This window comes from Strongylocentrotus purpuratus, unplaced genomic scaffold (assembly GCF_000002235.5).
Source record: "Strongylocentrotus purpuratus isolate Spur 01 unplaced genomic scaffold, Spur_5.0 spur5_scaffold_16, whole genome shotgun sequence".
Classification (NCBI taxonomy): Eukaryota; Metazoa; Echinodermata; class Echinoidea; order Camarodonta; family Strongylocentrotidae; genus Strongylocentrotus; species Strongylocentrotus purpuratus.
Window position 1 is genome coordinate 1,803,449 of NW_022145601.1, and position 18,670 is coordinate 1,822,118.

Consider the following 18,670-nt stretch of genomic DNA (forward strand, 5'->3'; position numbering starts at 1 on the left):
CAGTTTTCAATAATTAATTATGTTTGTATGTGTCATCATAATTTATGCAAATTTATGCAATGCAATTTTTACTCTGTAAATTAAACAACTTCAGCTATCTTAATATACCAATACTACCCCAGAGGAAAATGATTTCCATGACAATTATACCTTCAACAAATGCTTTTCTAGGAGAATTCCCGCCCCAACCAATTACCTCACAGACAAATAAGAACCACAGGGTCTTAAGAAATCTTTTAGAAGGTTCACTAGTCAAGACATTAACAGTATTGTGGGCTGTCGGTATCATGGGCTGGCTGTACTGTCTGTTGTCTATCTCGTGGACTAAAGCCCCCATAATATGGTCACTCTCACATCAATAATAATGATGGACAAGTTCATACATACCTGTACATTAACGTCACATCCATGATTAATCAAGACCCTTGCACAGTCAACAAGCCCTTTGTAAGCTGCTTGATGGATCGCTCTCCGTCCGTTGTCATTACCTCTGTTTATATCCGCTCCTTTACCAATCAAATACTTTGTGATAGCTGGTTCATCCCTATGGTAGGTTTAAGAATAAAAAACACATTTGCCTACTGTGTACACCTTTTACTAGACAGTCCGCATATACTACAAAATATCAAAAAATCCTTGAAATTCATAAATGAACACCACTAAAACAGAGCCTATATCATTTGTCATGATATGTGTTTCAACTCTGCAAAATAGCTTTCCAAGGAGTCGCACACCACAATGTCCCAGTACATCTATGCAACTTTTTTGTTTTTATTTCAAAGGGGACAAAACAATTATCTGAATTTGTTATGCTCTGTGTGCTAGTGGTCCTATTTATGATATTAGCAATTTAAAATCATAATGTAAAAATATTCCTGTAAAATGATACTATTTCAAAAAGCATTAATGATAATTGGTGTCTACAAAGCCGACTTTTTGCATACAGGGGGATCTGCAATAATGATAAGACAAAGAGAAAGAAGAAAACAAACAAGAAAAAGAAGACAAAAACTAACATTTATATGGTGCCTAATATCAATGTTTCTTAGTGCTGGAAATCTGCAATTCAAGGAAAATCTTCCTACCGGGTAAAAGATTTACAACACATGTAATGGGTGCAGAGACTAGAAAAGGTAGATTAATATCTTACCAAAGGACATTCCCCTGCTGCAGCAGGACTATAGAACCATGTGATCTACTAGGCGTACCCACTATAGACCATGAAACCTCTACACAGATTTAGCTGTACATTGTATATCACATCCTACATGTATCTCTCAAAATTATAAGACACATACTCCACTCTCTGTGCAGTAGCTTCTTACACTAACAAAATTAATAACCCTAGGAAATTAACCCTCGAAATTAAAATGACTTATCAAATGTATTTTTGTCTGAAATATCACATTGATGTCATGTCTCTGCATTGGGGAAAACATCTAACCTAAGCCTTACCTAAAACCCAAACACAACCCTAACCCTAAGGTCTCGTTCAGATATGACTGGGCAAAACTGCAGCGTTATTTTACCATGAGAAGCTTGTTGAATATGCATAAGACCTTACTTGCCCACATTTTCCATTTATCTAAATGTGAAAAACCATTCAGCGTTTATTTTCTTGACCTACCCTTCGACAGAGTAAATAAGTGGAGTGTTCCCGCCATCATCAGTGGTGATATCTATCTCAGCCCCTGACTCCAGAAGTGCCTGGACTACTTCAAGATGACCCTGGGCAGCTGCTTTGTGTAGAGCAGTCTTCCCACCAACTTTCACATTTGCCTGTAATATCATAATCATGATAATACAGAAACCTTTACCTAAGGTAGCCTCATTAATATCAATATTGCTCTTCTTGAGGAACCTGCAATTATCATCACCCAAGCATTACCCATTTAATTCATTTGGCTTGAGAGGGACACATTTGGGCATATAACTATGTCCAAGGATGCAAGCATTGAGCAAGGATCAAACTGAGACATTTAATATATGTGTGATAGTCATGAGTCTTCACCCATATACCGCGATACTTGCCTTAGAAGGATGTGATGTGCAAAAAGTTACATTCCCTATCCATGAAGCAGCTTAGAACTATGTATTAAAGTTTCAATAATATAACTTATACTGAAAACTATAATTTACAAGTAAAAGTTCAACTCCGTAGTGAAAGACATTTTGGAAGAAAAAAAACTGTCAAGTACATGAGTATTATGACAATGTCAGACGTGAGTGGGGAAGCTTCAAACAGTTTAATGACTATTAAAAATAGACCAGAACAGATAATATTTACCTTTCATACAATTTCTTTGTCACATTTCTTTTCTCAGTATTCTCATAAAAGTCCAATGTCTTGACTTTCGAGAGTTTTTGGATTTACAGTTTGAATTAAAACAAGATTACCTTTTCTGGTGATGTGGAAAGAATCTCCACAACACGTTCAACTTTGCCCCTCTTAGCAGCCTTGATCAGTTGAGATTCTTCATCTCCTTCGCCTGAATCACTATCGGATGAGCTGCCAGCCTTTGTCTTGAGTAGTGATAGCAAGGCTTTGAGCATTTTAGTTTGTCCACTTCCATCTGGATCAGTGATAGAAGATACCAATAATAACTAGATGGAATTTGACTGCGCGCAGTCGAAAATGATGCCTCCGTCATAGAGCAATTTTACAAACTGAAACGGAAGAAATTTTTCAAATTCAAGTTCAATTGTAATCCATTAACAGGTTCTCAGAATATCGGGATTACAAGCAATTTCTCATATACATATATGACCCTTTGACCTCATCTTTGACCTCATGACCCTAAAATCTACTCAGTTCATTGGTTCTGCAAGATGTCCTGAGTTAAATAGTAATCCATCTGTCAGTTCTAATGAGAATGCATTCACAAGCTATTTTTGCATAAATAATGAGCCCATGACCTTTGATCTTATGAACCAAGAATCTACTCAGTTCATTGGCTCTGCAAGTAACATACATGACCTAAGTTTGGCAGGAATCCATCAATCTGTTCTAATGATAATACGATCACAAGCTATTTTTGCATACATAATGTGCGCTGTGACCTTTGACCTCGTGACCCCAAAATCTTATCAGTTCATCGGCTCTGCAAGTAACATACATGACCTAAGTTTGGCAGGAATCCATCAATCGGTTCTTGAGATAACGCGATCACAAGCTGTTTTTGCATACATAATGAGCCCTGTGACCTTTGACCTTTGACCTTGTGACCCCAAAATCTAATCAGTTCACCAGCTCTGCAAGATACATACATGACCAAAGTTTGGCAGGAATCCATTAATCGGTTCTTCAGATAACGCGATCACGAGAACGGGACGTACGTACGTACAGACGTACGTACGTACGGACGGACAACCCGAAAACATAATGCCTCCGTCTACTTCGTAACGGAGGCATAAAAATGATAACATATGTATGGTTATTAAAGGCATAGTTGAGTTCTTGTTTAAGACCGTAAATGCATGCCTTCAAAGTGCATGGTTATTGCTCCTATTCTTACTTAGGACATTTCTAGTGCCATTTTAGAACCCAAAATTGCTATGAATAAGTTAATTTTAGACCCCAAAATGTGTGAATTTAGATTGCATACGACCGTACCGATTCAGCTCCACTTTAAAAAAAAATATGGTGACGGTTAATTGATAATAACGATACACAGGCCGGCTGGTTGTGTGTATTATAACCAACACAAAAAAGCTAATATTGGCATTGGCTGGATTAAAACGTATTAGACGCTATCTCATTTTTCAAAGCCTTGTTCAAGATTATTTGTGGGGCACCACAATTATAAGAAATTGTTATGTTTATGGATGTTTGAGCTGTCTCTGAACCAATTCTTATCAAACAAAGAAGATTTTGTCATTTAAATTGTATATTCTTTCAAATTTGACACTCGGTTTTTTATTATCTCAAAAAACATTATTTTGTGTAGCGACCTCTGCAACAATATTAAACTATCCCTGTTATATACCACAGTCATAGGATTCGGTTGCTAATCCCCACATTACCTCTGTCACCTCCTTCATCTGAATCACTATCGGATGAGCTGTTAGCTTCTGTCTTGAGTCGTGATAGCAAGGCCTTGAGCATTTCAGTATGTCCACTTCCATCTGGATCAGTGATAGAAAATACCAATAATAACAATAGTAACATGCGTATGATACTTAATACAAAGTTCCTAGCACTTTACATTGTAATTACTAATATATGTCAGAGTCATTGGATTCAGTTGCGAACCCCACTACAGTGCACACACTCTGCTCCCTGGGGAGTATTTTGGCAAGGCTTCATTGTGCAAGCGCACACATACCGATCCAACCACATTGACGTTGACATCTTACCGGGTACCCATTCACACCAGGATGGACAGTGGAAAAAGTAATTTAATATCTTGCCAATGGACGTTGGTGTCGCGACTTATTAAAGGAGACCATGACACCTCTACAATAGGCTTTAATTCGTCCTGGACCCTTTTAGATAAACTTGTTATTAGCAACAAGTGTCAAAATTCAATGACAGATTTTATAACAGCCAATCAAAGTTTCAGAAGTTTATAACATTTATTGTAACAAGTCACTGATAACAGGTTTTATGAAAAGAATCTACCAAGGGCAAATTGTCTCTGACAAGGGTGGCAGGAAGGTTTTATCAAATATGCCAATGCATACTTTCAACCTGTCAAATTGTTCTAGTCTTCATAAATCATTGATATTCTGACCCACCTAGCTTGAGGTCTATAGATTCAGCACCCTTATTGTCATCATCTGAGAAGGGAAAATGTAGATTAATATCTTGCCAACGGACATTGGTGTCGCGGCACGACTCGAATCGTTAACCGTTAAAGCCAATAAAACAAAATAGTTTAAGAAGTTTACACAAATTATTGTAACTCGTGCTAATTAATATCGAACATGGGGGACTGCAGCGAAAATTGCCAAGGGTAGCATCAAGGTTATTAAATATGCCAATGCATATACTTTCAAACTTTCAAATGGGTCTGGTCTTCTGTAATCATTGATATTTCAACCCACCTAGCTTGAGGCCTAGAGATTCAGCACCTTGCTCGTCATCATCTGATGAGTTCTTCTTGACGAGGACCAAGCAGCAGGGATGCCATGACCAAATATTCTCCAAACCAATCAATCGTACCCGACTGTTGTAACGTGAGTCAACGTTCATCACCGTCCCTTCCATTCCTAGACACTGAATATAGATATTGAGTATTTGTTGATAATCATTTATTTTGCATGGAGTGAAACATCTTTGAAAAGAACACTCTTACATCAAAATCGCATGAGTACATCCTCTCCAAACCAATTAATCACACCTGGCTATTGTAACGTTTATCACTGTCCATTCGATTCCAAGACACTAAAATTAAACTTGAGTATCGAGACTGAAACAGAGATGATGTAACGTTTAATATAAAAACAGATAATATTAGAGAGTATCCAATTTGATGAGTAACTCTCGTGCAATATTTTTCTGAATGTTTTCAGAAAGGATACAGGATTATTTAATACAAACTTTTGCTAATTGTCTTCCAAGAAAACCAAAGTGGAATATAATAATCATTTATAATACATGCCGTGCATTGAAACCTTAAAGAAAACATACTCTCCTTAGACGAAGGTATTATACTGGTCCAACTCTTTGTATTATGTATTATATTGTTCTTGATCCCTAGTGATATAGGATTCCCTTTAAAAAGGTAATCCTTGGTCCCAAAGAGTTTCATATAAAGACTACAAATCGACATTCAGTAATATGGTAAGACCATTCTAATCACCAGTAGCTCCCGGTGATGTAACCATACTTTCTCATGTAAAGCCACTGGACTTTATGTTTCTCAAGATTAAAACCAAAATTTAATAATAGTTTTTATTTATGCCTAAAGTGAATGATCACCTTTGATTTATTACAATCATGATCATGACAGATTTTAAATTTCATCAGGGATATGAGAGTTATTGATCCCTGTGAAAGATTTACCCACTTAGTTACCACCAAGTCCATTGCATTTCATAATTTTGTTTCCAGCAAATGCATGTGCAAGTATCATATAATTATGAATGCAATAATCATTAACAGTATCATAACCTATAAAGCTATAGTCGAATAATAAACTTGGTACAATTATCAGATGTATTACTATTTTTGAAGTAATTTGTAACAATAGAATCATTCCATGCAATAGTCTTTAGTTTTTTGCAATACATTTCATAAGTAACATTTTCGAAATGGGGGAGGTTTTACATTTTGTTTTCTTCTCTGGTTGATGCACAAACCAAGCACAGTGGGGCTCAATTAATGGTACCAGATTTGGTACTCTATGGGCACATAAAGGGTTAACAAGTAATATAGAACTTCAAAAAATATTTAGAAGTTTGTTTTGACAGACCTTTTCCATGCCATCGACCCATCCATTTTGACTGTTTTCTTGAAGATTCATCACAAACGTCAAGTCTTTATTGATCTGCACACGGTCCCCCTTACCTAGCCTCGGTACCTGGAAAGATAGATTTTATTTGTTTTGTTAATGGAGAAATAGTTGAAAATGATAATAATAGAGAGAGAGAAGAGAATGTGAAAATGGAGAGAAATAGATACAATGAGGGGAAGGGATAAAATAAGGGAGTGAGAAAAAGAGAGAAAGAGAGATGGTGTAAGAAAGAGAGTGTGGGAGTTGGAGTGTGTGTGTGTGTGTGTACATGCATAACAGAGAGAGGGTGTGGGAGAGCGTTTGTATGTGTGTGCGTGTGTATGTGTGTGAATAAAACAGAGAGGGAGAGGGTGTGGGAGAGTGTGTGTATGCATAAAAGAAAGGGAGATTATGTGAGAGAGGGTGTCGGAGATAGAGAGGGTGTGGGAGAGAGAGAGTGTGTGTGTGTTTGAGTGTGTGCATAAGAGAGAGAGAGAGAGAAGGGGTAAGCAAGAGAGGGCAATAGAGGCAGAGGGAGGGGCAAACGGTAGACAACGAGAAAGAGATCGGGCTCCAGTTACAGTGAGTAAACATTAAATCTTGATACAAAGAAAATCTCTAGCAGATGTGAAATTGCATGTAGAAGGGAAAAAAAAAGTTCAATATGAACAATCATAAAAACATAGTATGCGTATACAGCATGAACATTCCTAACTGCAAATGTTTTGTAAAAGGTATAGCAAGCGCACAGGAACTTTAGGAACCTCAATTCAAGAAACATATTAACATCATCCCTGCTATTTCACTTCTTTGTATATATCACTCTAAAATGGCCCCTCTACACTACAATGCAAGTTTAATGCGATGTTTTACATTGGTTTTTTACTACTTCCTTTCTCCATGGCATTTCTTATCAATGTCGTCCAAAGTATTAAGTTAATTTTAGGGTTAGGGTTAGCAATAGTGTTTGGTCCAAGGTTGAAGTTAGGAATTCAGTTACTGTAAGAAATTACTGCAGAGCAATTGTCGCAAGAGCAAGTGACGTACACTTCAGACTAGATATTCATATATTCATTCATCAACAACATGTAACTTTTAACATTATGTGCAAGGAGACGTGGCTTTTCGATGGACCAGTTTCGTAATGTGTTCAAGTTGGGTGCATGGGTCTGTGTGGGGTGCCTGGATGCGTGTGGTTCTGTTCGCCTGTTAGGAGTGATTGCGTTTCGGTAGGCGGGGTGTGGGTTGCGCACATTTGTTGTTGCTATGGTGAGCGAACATTATGGCTTGCCCAGCCTGGTTCCGGCTGGTGTGTGCAATTCGCACTCTGTCTGTCAGGGTGCGGTCGCTCTTGGCATGTGGGTGGAGTCACCTGTGTCCGGCCGCCCCGCGGGGACCTGTGCACTCGGTTTGGATACGTTGCGAAACTGATCGTTTGTATCTCCTTGACATGCATGAATGAATGACTAGAAACCTGTCCTCACTATGTGCAATACCATGTCTTTTACCGGGTCGGTCTGTCCTTTCCTGTGAATTCGTATTATTATTATTAAAATGATGAGTTCCCACTGCAGGATGTAAGTACGAAGAAAATAGAGCAAAATTATTTAATGTAACTGTTTTTACTTGGAATAGCTTACACATCTATCATTGCGTTTTAAGTATAGCCAGTGTATGTATTATGACCTATGTGTAATTATTTCTGAATTCGGGTTTGCCCGTACTGTGTGTTGGGATTCCTTCTCTGCCCCTGTCTCGATCCTTCCCTTCCACATCTCCCCCTCTCTCTCTCTCTCTCTCTCTCTTTTATTTTCTCTCTCATATATCTTCCTCTTCTTCTCTCTCTATCTTTGTCTCTCGTTATTTCTCACTGTCTCTGTCTCTATGTCCCTTTCTCTCTCTATGTCTCTCCGGCTTGGGGTGAGTTTCTGGGGTGGGGGGGGGGGGGTTGCCCTTACAAAAAAACCTTATGGTAAATGAATGGTGTTTGAATGGTAGCATCAATGGTCAATGGTATTTCAATGGTCTTTCAATGGTAGAGTCTGTATGGAGAATGGTGTTTCAATGGTGGAATTGTATGGTCAATAGTGTTTCAATGGTGGCGTCTGTGTGGTGAATGGTGTTTCAATGGTAGAGTCTGTATGGTGAATGGTGTTTCAATGTTCGAGTCTGTATGTTGAATGGTGTTTCAATGGTGGAATTGTATGGTCAATGATGTTTCAATGGTGGAATTGTATGGTCAATGGTGTTTCAAGGGTAGAGTCTGTATGGTGAACGGTGTTTCAATGGTGGAATTGTATGGTCAATGGTGTTTTAATGGTGGCGTCTGTATGGTGAATGGTGTTTCAACAGTGGAATTGTATGGTCAGTGGTGTGCCAATGGTGGATTCTGTATGGTGAATGGTGTTTCAATGGGGGTGTATGATGGTGAATGGTTTTTCAATGGTAGAGTCTGTATGTGAATGGTGTTTCAATGGTGGAATTGTATGGTCAATGGTGTTTCAATAGTATGGCGTCTGTATGGTGAATGGTGTTTCAATGGTAGAGTCTGTATGGTGAACGGTGTTTCAATGGTGGAATTGTATGGTCAATGGTGTTTCAATGGTGGCGTCTGTATGGTCAATAGTGTTTCAATGGTGGAATTGTATGGTCAATGGTATGCCAATGGTGGAATTGTATGGTCAATGGTGTTTCAATGGTGGCGTCTGTATCGTGAATAGTGTTTCAATGATGGCGTCTGTATGGTGAATGGTGTTTCAATGGTAGAGTCTGTATGGTGAATGGTGTTTCAATGGTGGAATTGTATGGTCAATGATGTTTCACTGGTGGAATTGTATGGTCAATGGTGTTTCAATGGTAGAGTCTGTATGGTGAATGGTGTTTCAATGGTGGTGTATGATGGTGAATGGTTTTTCAATGGTAGAGTCTGTATGGTGAAAGGTGTTTCAATGGTAGAATTGTATGGTCAATGGTGTTTCAATAGTATGGCGTCTGTATGGTGAATGGTGTTTCAATGGTAGAGTCTGTATGGTGAACGGTGTTTCAATGGTGGAATTGTATGGTCAATGGTGTTTCAATGGTGGCGTCTGTATGGTCAATAGTGTTTCAATGGTGGAATTGTATGGTCAATGGTATGCCAATGGTGGAATTGTATGGTCAATGGTGTTTCAATGGTGGCGTCTGTATCGTGAATGGTGTTTCAATGATGGCGTCTGTATGGTGAATGGTGTTTCAATGGTAGAGTCTGTATGGTGAATGGTGTTTCAATGGTGGAATTGTATGGTCAATGATGTTTCAATGGTGGAATTGTATGGTCAATGGTGTTTCAATGGTACAGTCTGTATGGTGAATGGTGTTTCAATGGTGGATTCTGTATGGTGAATGGTGTTTCAATGGTGGTGTATGATGGTGAATGGTTTTTCAATGGTAGAGTCTGTATGGTGAAAGGTGTTTCAATGGTAGAATTGTATGGTCAATGGTGTTTCAATAGTGGCGTCTGTATGGTGAATGGTGTTTCAATGGTAGAGTCTGTATGGTGAATGTTGTTTCAATGGTGGAATTGTATGGTCAATGGTGTTTCAATGGTGGCGTCTGTATGGTCAATAGTGTTTCAATGGTGGAATTGTATGGTCAATGGTGTGCCAATGGTGGATTCTGTATTTGTGAAAGGTGTTTCAATGGTAGAGTATGTATGGTGAATGGTGTTTCAATGGTAGAGTCTGTATGGTGAATGGTGTTTCAATGGTGAAATTGTATGGTCAATGGTGTGCCAATGCTAGAGTCTGTATTGTGAATGGTGTTTCAATGGTGGAATTGTATGGTCAATGGTGTTTACTGGTAGTGACTTTGAGAATACTAGGTGTCCCTTATACTTTGGACTACAATTTGCTCTGTGATTTCGCTTTTTTTTTTGCGAATTTTTCTTCATGATCAACGTTTCAAAGCTGACAAACTGCAAGGAATAATACCCTAGTCCTCAGGAACAATGATGGATCTTTAGTTTTTTCTTCAATTTGGAGTTCACAAACACCATTTAAATACCATTCGGAATTACCACTGAAAATACCACACGGATACCATTCACAAACACCATTTAAATACCATTCGGATACCATTGAGATTTTGCTCGCAACGTACCATTGGCCACCATTCATCTACCAGTAAAATACCATTCAACTTGGACGCTTATTTGCATAATCACCAATGGTACATTGTAGATGAATGGTACTATTTACACCATTAAAATTTGAATATGAAATATGCAAATTTTGTAACATTAATCTACCATTCACCATTAGCATGGTAGGCCAATGGTGGATGGTAGGCCAATGGTGGATGTTGAATGGTAGGCCAATGGTGGATAGTGAATGGTAGGCCAATGGTGAATGGTAGATTGGCCTTCCATTCACCATCCACCATTGGCCTACCATTCACCATCCACCATTGGCCTTCCATTCACCATCCACCATTGGCCTTCCATTCACCATCCACCATTGGCCTACCATTCACCATTCTCCATTGGCCTACCATTCACCATTGGCCTACAATGCCAATGGTGAATGGTAGATTAGTTTGCATATTTCATATTCAAACTTCAATAGTGTAAATAGTACCATTCATCTACCATTGGTGATTATGCAAATGAGCGTCCAAAAAATTATTATTAGGTTGAATGGTATTTCATTCAAGCGTAGAGAGCGTAATCTCAATGGTATCCGAATGGTATTTAAATGGTGTTTGTGAATGGTATCTGTATGGTATTTTCAGTGGTACTTCCGAAAAGTATATCATTGGTATACCATTGAACATTTTTTTTGTAAGGGGGGGGGGGGGCTGCAGGGTTTGGGGTATTGTGTACTAACGTTATGTTGAAATCTTGGGGCCTTTTTACTAAGTATATTTGTGCATTGTGTTGATGTCATGTTATGTTTTTCCGATTTCTCATCGATTTTTAATGTAATTATTTCCTATTTCAATGTCATGCTTTTGATGTCTTTTTATACATGATTTTAATGTAAATGTAAATTTTAATGTTTTAATTTAAAATCCCACAATGTATTTCCATGTCATTATTGGACGAAATAAAATTGAATTGAATTGAATTGAATACCTTGTTCAGTACATCTGGATTGAAGGTGAAAGGTTGTTCTTTTTTCCCAGGGTAATTGACCTCTGCGTTCCCGTTTAAGTTGATACCAGTAACCTTGGCAACCTTCCCATACAGCTGGAAGGGTAAAGAGTGTGAAAAGAAAATCAATGGAATTAGAAGGTATTCAAATTGACTATGATCATTAAATATTTCATTTTAAAACAACAACCCTGTTCTACTTTATATGTTACATTATATACCCATATAATACACATAAATCCATTTATGTATTCAGATATTTTAAGGGGGTACTTTACATGTACTTCGAAAAGCTATTCGTATTTGTTTTTGTTTATTGTCTTTTGTATCACATACAGACATTTACAGCTGACTTAACTAATGTTATTCAAAGCTTCTTTCTTACACAAATGACGTGTTCTACTGAAAATAGATAGTTTATATTAGATTTTTACACATATGTTTGCTTATTTTCTGTTTATACTTATCTTTGCATCCATTTCTTTGGTTGTTGTTATTTGTTAGTATTTTGCTGACATTCCTTTACTTGAATTTATATGTTAAAATTTGTAAGCATTTACATATCTATTTGGCTGCTTATCTTTGGTTGCATACAAATATTGTTTATCTGTTTGCTTGTTTATCTAATCATTTGTATTTGTATTACGTTACTCACATTTCCCATTTCTGGTAACCACTCTCGCCCATCCATCTGTTGCATAATCTGCAATGTTTCCCTGTCCAGAGTAATAGCTACCAGATCGCCAACCTTCAAACCAACCTCTTTACCTGTTATCAAAACAACAAAATCAATGCAGTTAAGAGGTTGGACATTAGAAATAAATTGAATTTTTAAGTTGAATAGCTTTGTCAAAAGAGCATGACATGCAGCTCGAGGTCGATTTGATCTGTTTTACCATTTAATCAAATAAAGTTAAGTACATCATAATAAATACAAAAAACTAATGTCACTTTAAAAAAACGCAATATTCATGGTAGTGAGAACATCATACAATACTTATTCATATAAAATTTGAAATTTAGTACAGATGAAGATAAAGTTACTAATCGCAATAGAATTCAAGAGTATATAATTCATTTTAGCCTATTCAGGAATAGAGTTATAGTAAACAGGCATAACAAAATGTCGCAAACTGAAATCCCATTCAAAATTAGATTAAACGAAAAACATACATATATGTTGTTGTGTGCATGATAATAAATGGTCCTAGGTGAAGAACCTTAATAGATATTGGAAAAAGATATCCCGACATTGGAATGAGTCGGGAGCGCAAGGAGGGTCAAATCTGACTGACACAAGCGCTATACAAGAACCCACTATTATTATTATTATTACTTTTGCCAACAAAAATAATAGACAGATTTGCAAATACAAAGTTGTTTTTTCCGAAAGAAAGATAACAATCATTTGTAACACAGGGTGTCCCTGAAAAAAGAAAAACTCAGGTTTACAAATAAACAACTCGTCAATTTCAAATTATTTCTTGATTACTCCCAATAAACAAAACACTAAAAAGTAACCTCTTTTGGGAGTGTATTTTAAGTGATTTTAAAGTATGGTGCCTTTTGAACTAAATTTAAACGTTATCGACACGTGCTTTCATTTAAACAAAAAAGGTACTCCTGTTCACGTTTTCATCTAACCTAAAAACCACCAATTTATCACGCGACTGGAGTAACGTGATTCCACTTACCTCTGTAAATTACGTGTTTATGACCAAATAACCACTTGACCAAGCAACGAGTTTTTTGTCCGTTAACCGATGGTGGTGATAAATAAGTAATTATTTGGTCTTGTAAGCACCTTAATCGATTGGTTTCACAGGTTATCCAAGGTTGATGGTAATATCACGTTACTTACACCGGCTAATCGTCTTATTGTTCTGTCCGTGAATCTCTGGTTATATTAAATTAGTAATTCTGAGGTGTCTTACACACCTCTTGAAATGGTTTCAAAGTTACCATAACTTTCTTGGTTATGATCACGTAGCTAAAACTGATTACTAATCTAAGCTGTGAATCCGTGATATTTAGGTGTGAAAAATTAGTAATTATTAGGTGTCTTAAAACACCTATGTAAATGGTAGTCAAAGTTGCCAGCAGTTCCGCGGTGATGATCTCGTGACTCAAACGGATTATTAATCTAAGCTGGGTATTCCGTGATTTCCAGGTGTGAAAAATGAGTTATTCTTGGGTGTCTTGATGGTTTTACAGTTACCATTTAAGTTCCGTGGTGATAATCCCGTGTCTGTTGGCATATATCTATTTTCACCAGTTGATAACTGACTGTTGGCATCTTTTCATTGCACCAGTTGATAACCGGTCTGTGTGCATAGTTGTTTCCAGTTGAACCAGCTGACACAAATTAATTTGCATATTGAATATGGGGTGCGTGCAGATCTATGTTTTTTAAACAGTTTATCTGAATTTACAGCATATTTCTTAATTACTGATGATTTAGTTATATGCAATTCATTTCGAAAATACTACAAATATAAATTACCAGTTATTAGGACATTTTGCTACTTCGTATAAATTACATTCAATTAAACATGAATAAGGAAAACATTAACTAGAACCAAAATAATTTCAATAAAATACAAGTACCAACAAATTTCGATTAATTAAATTATGTAAGTCTACTTATTACCAATGCCTCTACATTGGAAATACAGACGTACCAGTATTGAAGTGTTGTTGTCGTTCAACTGGTTGAAAGTTTTACCAAATGGTTCTAATGGCTCAGCTAGACCAGTTGAATTCTAACTGGTCTGGATCAACTGGATCATTTAGCCCATTTCAATTTCCGGGGTTACTAGCTTTCTCCTCTGGGATGTTTGCTACCAACCCCCCCCCCCCCCCCCCACCCCCCTCTAATCCCGAACTGCTTCCGGCGCGCCTGGACGTAATTATGGAAGATCCAAAACACGATGTTCAGAAACGGGATGAGAACGTCATTATTTTGGTTTATTTATTGTGTAACATTTGCGTAATTATTGGGTTGAACGCGGGTTACAGTAACATATTTCCTCTTCGACGTAATATTCACGTGAAATTCACGCAGATATTTTGACTAAAACTATCACTAACGCTTCACGTGTTTCTGTGACGCGATAATTTCGTTGATGAAGATGTAATTTCATAACCAAAAAAACACGGGAGTATTAGGTTTACAAACCATGGTCGCCAAGGTAGGGATAATCACGTTATTATAATGGTGATATTGCAGTGACAATTGCGTGATTTAGTGTACGTGTGTTTTAAGTGACCTAGTGCAATAAACGTATTAACACATTTACGTACATATCCGGTGTTTGAAGAACGTAACTCTCCTCAAGTCGATACCTTGATATTGACGTGATTTTCACGTGATTTTGTTTATTGGGCTGTACCCTATGATGGAAACGTTTATTTTCTCTTAATTCACATGACACCAAAATCATGATCAAGAAACCATGCATGAATAATTTCAGACGGCCTGAAGTGGCAGTGTCAGAAACTAAATTGTGTAAAATAATAATAATAAACAGACACACTATTGAAGAACCCATATTTCTTTTATATGACACAAGAACCATCATGGAAGGATCAGGCATTAGTGAGTGAGTAGCATGATTAGCGATTGGTTAGGCACATGCCGTATTGTTTTAGGAAAGAAAATAAGGCAGTTGAACAAATGCCATTTTGTCTAGCTATTACAAATTGTTCCTGCTTGATCCATTCATGATCCTTCCATCATTACTACTGTACCATACTGAAAATGAGATTAATAACTTTTGCATGATGTGTATTTCTAATGATAAAAAATTCAACATCATTTCATTTCTTTAAAAAGCATAATGCACCAAATGTAATAGCCATCCACTTATTTTGGACAATTGGTTTTCTCATACTTCTACATGATTCTATTGACTATGACATCTACTGATACCAATACTTGTTACAGTGATAAAGATTGTCATGAAGATAAGAGTGATGGAAAGCAGACAACAGGTAGAGCAGAAACGAGTGTAACAGTCCAAAATTAAAAATTGAATGGAGAAAAAAAGATATAGAGCAGCCAATATTGTGGAAGAAAAGGACAAACTGAGTGATACGATACCTAAAACTGGGAGATGTGTAGCGTAGTAACCTATCCCTGTTCCTGCTGTGGTGCATTTCAGATCCATTTTTCCATCAAATCCAACTCTATGAGTAGTGACCAGTTTAGACTGAGTCCAGCAAACAGTGACACCTGACCTTGGCCTTTCAGAGAAGGGACATATCTCAACCATAGTCCCACTGTCGCCTGAATCATCGAGATAATAATAAATCATTCCCTTTTTTTAGACAAAATATTTACAAAAGCTAAACAAAATCAATCATAATTAAACAATTACTCTATAATTATCCGCAGACATACCTGTAGTATCAGGAACAAGCCCATTTTCTTAGTGAATGTAAGCCATATCTTCAAAATAATATTGATTTATATATATATATATATCAGGGGCATGTCTGTAGGGATATGTATACTTCATATTTCATTTTGTTGGAACGCTCATAGTACCTACCACAAATTTAGATAAATGATAAAGAAATGGTAATTTTACATAAAAAATTGCATGAATTCGCCTCACTGCATTCTGTACTGGGTCAGAGTAGAAATCTACAAGTTTGATAAACCACACAAATACCACCCCCCCCCCCCACCCTTGTGCCACATTGATTTTTTTCATGGGATAAATATACCAAAGGCTTTGAGATTAAAAACTGTTTTACAAGGTTACAATTAGAGTTATCATGGATTTAATTAAGATTGGAAATGGTTAATTTTGGAAAGACATTACACAATGCAATCCTTACATCAATTGGTGTTTACCGTTTTGTGCAAAATGGCACATGTGGCAAACAAGCAACCATGCAGAGATAAGAGAAAAAGAAACAAAAGTGTTTATATTTAAAAGGGTTATCGAAATGAAACCATTCATCTCTAAATTCTCTTACTGCTACGCTAAAGCTCATGATTAACCCTAAAAAGGCCGGGCTATTTGAGGTCTCAATATGGCCGGGGGGGGGGGCATTATGGCCACCCTAAAATCTCGGCCTAGGAAGGTCCAATTAATGTGAAAATTAGTATGGTGATATATTGAAGTATATTGAATAAGATGGTAATGTTTATTTTCTTTTATGTTTATTTATTTATTTGTTATTAATGTTTTTATGACAATATGCACATTTTGGGGGGAAATATACTTACGCACACACATTTGTGAGGATTAGATACTTTGATAGGCATGTGATGATATTTTGTCATCTAAAACCCGAACCTTAGGTCCGACCATAACAAATTTGGTATCAAAATGTGCAGGAGACATGAGGGGGTATTATGACCCCCGGCCTTATTAGGGTTAAACAAGTTACTAAAATCAAAAACTTACAGGTATTGCACTGGCAAATAGGCAAAATCGTAAAAGAAAGGAAATTAAAAGGAAGAAGCAAGACATATGTTTTTCATACCATCTTTATCATCTCCTTGCCAATCCTTCCCTCTACAGACCTCTGCTCCTGGACACAGCCCTCTGGAAACTGTCTTCGCTTCTCTAAATCGAGGTGTTACTGGTGTCCTGAAGAAACAAACAAATCTCTCTTTTTTTTAATTTTTAAGAGAAATGTATGAAGCTATTTCAAATTGTGTGGAGATCAAATACATCAAAAGAGGTAAATACATTTTGAGGCAACTCAAATTTCATGAGTCAAAGGTTTGCCTGCAGAGGGTTAAACGAGGTTAGTAAGGATATTGTTATAAGTGATTTTTCTTTATGACTAACAATGTCCTTTATATAGTAAGGCTTTTAAAAAAAACAGAAAACTTTGGCAATCGACTTCACATGAATTATGACAATATGACCCGAATAGCATGAACTCATCTCATGCACCCTGGGGTGAGAGGGAGCCTATCTATCTATCTTTCATTTTGGAACCCCACTACTTGAATACATCCTGAACAACATTAAGTTTTACAGTTCTCTACCCCACTTTCATATAAAAAATATATTCATATGCGCAAAATATTTTGCATTTTAATGTAAAATAAACAAAAGCAAAACTCATAGTTAAAAAAATACTTTTTCTGTACATACCCTGTTTCTTTCCGGCTGGTGAAGCGAGTGAATGTATGAGTCAAGTCGTGTTTATCATTCATGTAGCATGGAGTACAAAGGTCATAATCAGGGCAGCTTTGATCACTGCATTTCCAGCGTATGCCAGCTATAGGATTCACTGAACAGCTATCACAAACTATACCAACATGAATCACACCTGGAAAAAGAATTGAGGAAGGTGGAAAATTAAGAAATTGTTTAACAGTATTGGTGTAGCTGTCAATATGAATTGAAAAATAATCCCCTATTAAGATACTTGAACTTAGAAGGCTTTTGTCACGGTAAAATACATAAACAATATTATTGACCATTTCATTAAATCTGTTGATTCAAATAATAGTTTTAATTTTTTATTTTAACATAAACTAAAGATTTTTTTTTTACAAGTATTAGTAAGGGAATAATTACCTGCGGGGGCACTGTCGAAGAGCGCAAGATCATATGAACCACTGGACCCGACCTGATAGTTGTTAACATTACCATTATCCCATCTGATCTTGGCCCAGCCTATAGGAATAGGATCCTGAGGGTCTTGATCTTTTAGCTTGACCACTGTCCCAAGATGACCCTCACCGCCATCTTGATCTCCCGATGTCCAGGTGGCGCTCCGGACAACTCGCTGTCCGACCTCCACGGTTGCCATCCGGATTTAGATGCTCTGATCTGATTTATTTGGGCCTGTTTTAATATAAAAATATAACAACATTCTAATAGTAAATAATCCTTTTCTAGTGTACCAATACCTTCATTCAAACTCACCACCCCTTCTCCTGTCATCCTTCTCTCTCTCTCTCTCTCTCTCTATCTCTGTTTCTCTCTGTTTCTCTAAAAAAAAAATCCTCTATCCCTGGATCCCCCACCCCCCCCCCCCTTTCTCTCTAACTATCTACAGTTAACAACAAAATTATTCATGCTTACCAAGTTTTGTAAGTTTTTAAGTATGTGAAAACGTCATATGTTCC

At 37.0% G+C, this 18,670-nt stretch overlaps 1 protein-coding gene across 1 annotated transcript in view; it reads right to left on the reverse strand.

Moving 5' to 3' along the window:
- LOC105442324 (E3 ubiquitin-protein ligase MIB2-like) overlaps positions 1-18,383 on the reverse strand; it is a 29,838-nt gene extending 11,455 nt beyond the window's left edge. The window contains exons 1-12 of the mRNA XM_030986524.1: positions 18,117-18,383; positions 17,688-17,865; positions 17,065-17,171; positions 15,668-15,853; positions 12,221-12,333; positions 11,548-11,661; positions 6,417-6,524; positions 5,047-5,218; positions 4,024-4,125; positions 2,398-2,573; positions 1,628-1,779; positions 388-544 (exon numbers count right to left, since the gene is read on the reverse strand). Coding sequence (XP_030842384.1) covers positions 388-544; positions 1,628-1,779; positions 2,398-2,573; positions 4,024-4,125; positions 5,047-5,218; positions 6,417-6,524; positions 11,548-11,661; positions 12,221-12,333; positions 15,668-15,853; positions 17,065-17,171; positions 17,688-17,865; positions 18,117-18,351 — 1,800 coding nt within the window. The 5' untranslated portion in view covers positions 18,352-18,383. The remainder of the gene's footprint in view (positions 1-387; positions 545-1,627; positions 1,780-2,397; positions 2,574-4,023; positions 4,126-5,046; positions 5,219-6,416; positions 6,525-11,547; positions 11,662-12,220; positions 12,334-15,667; positions 15,854-17,064; positions 17,172-17,687; positions 17,866-18,116) is intronic.
- Between the last annotated feature and the right edge of the window lie 287 nt (positions 18,384-18,670).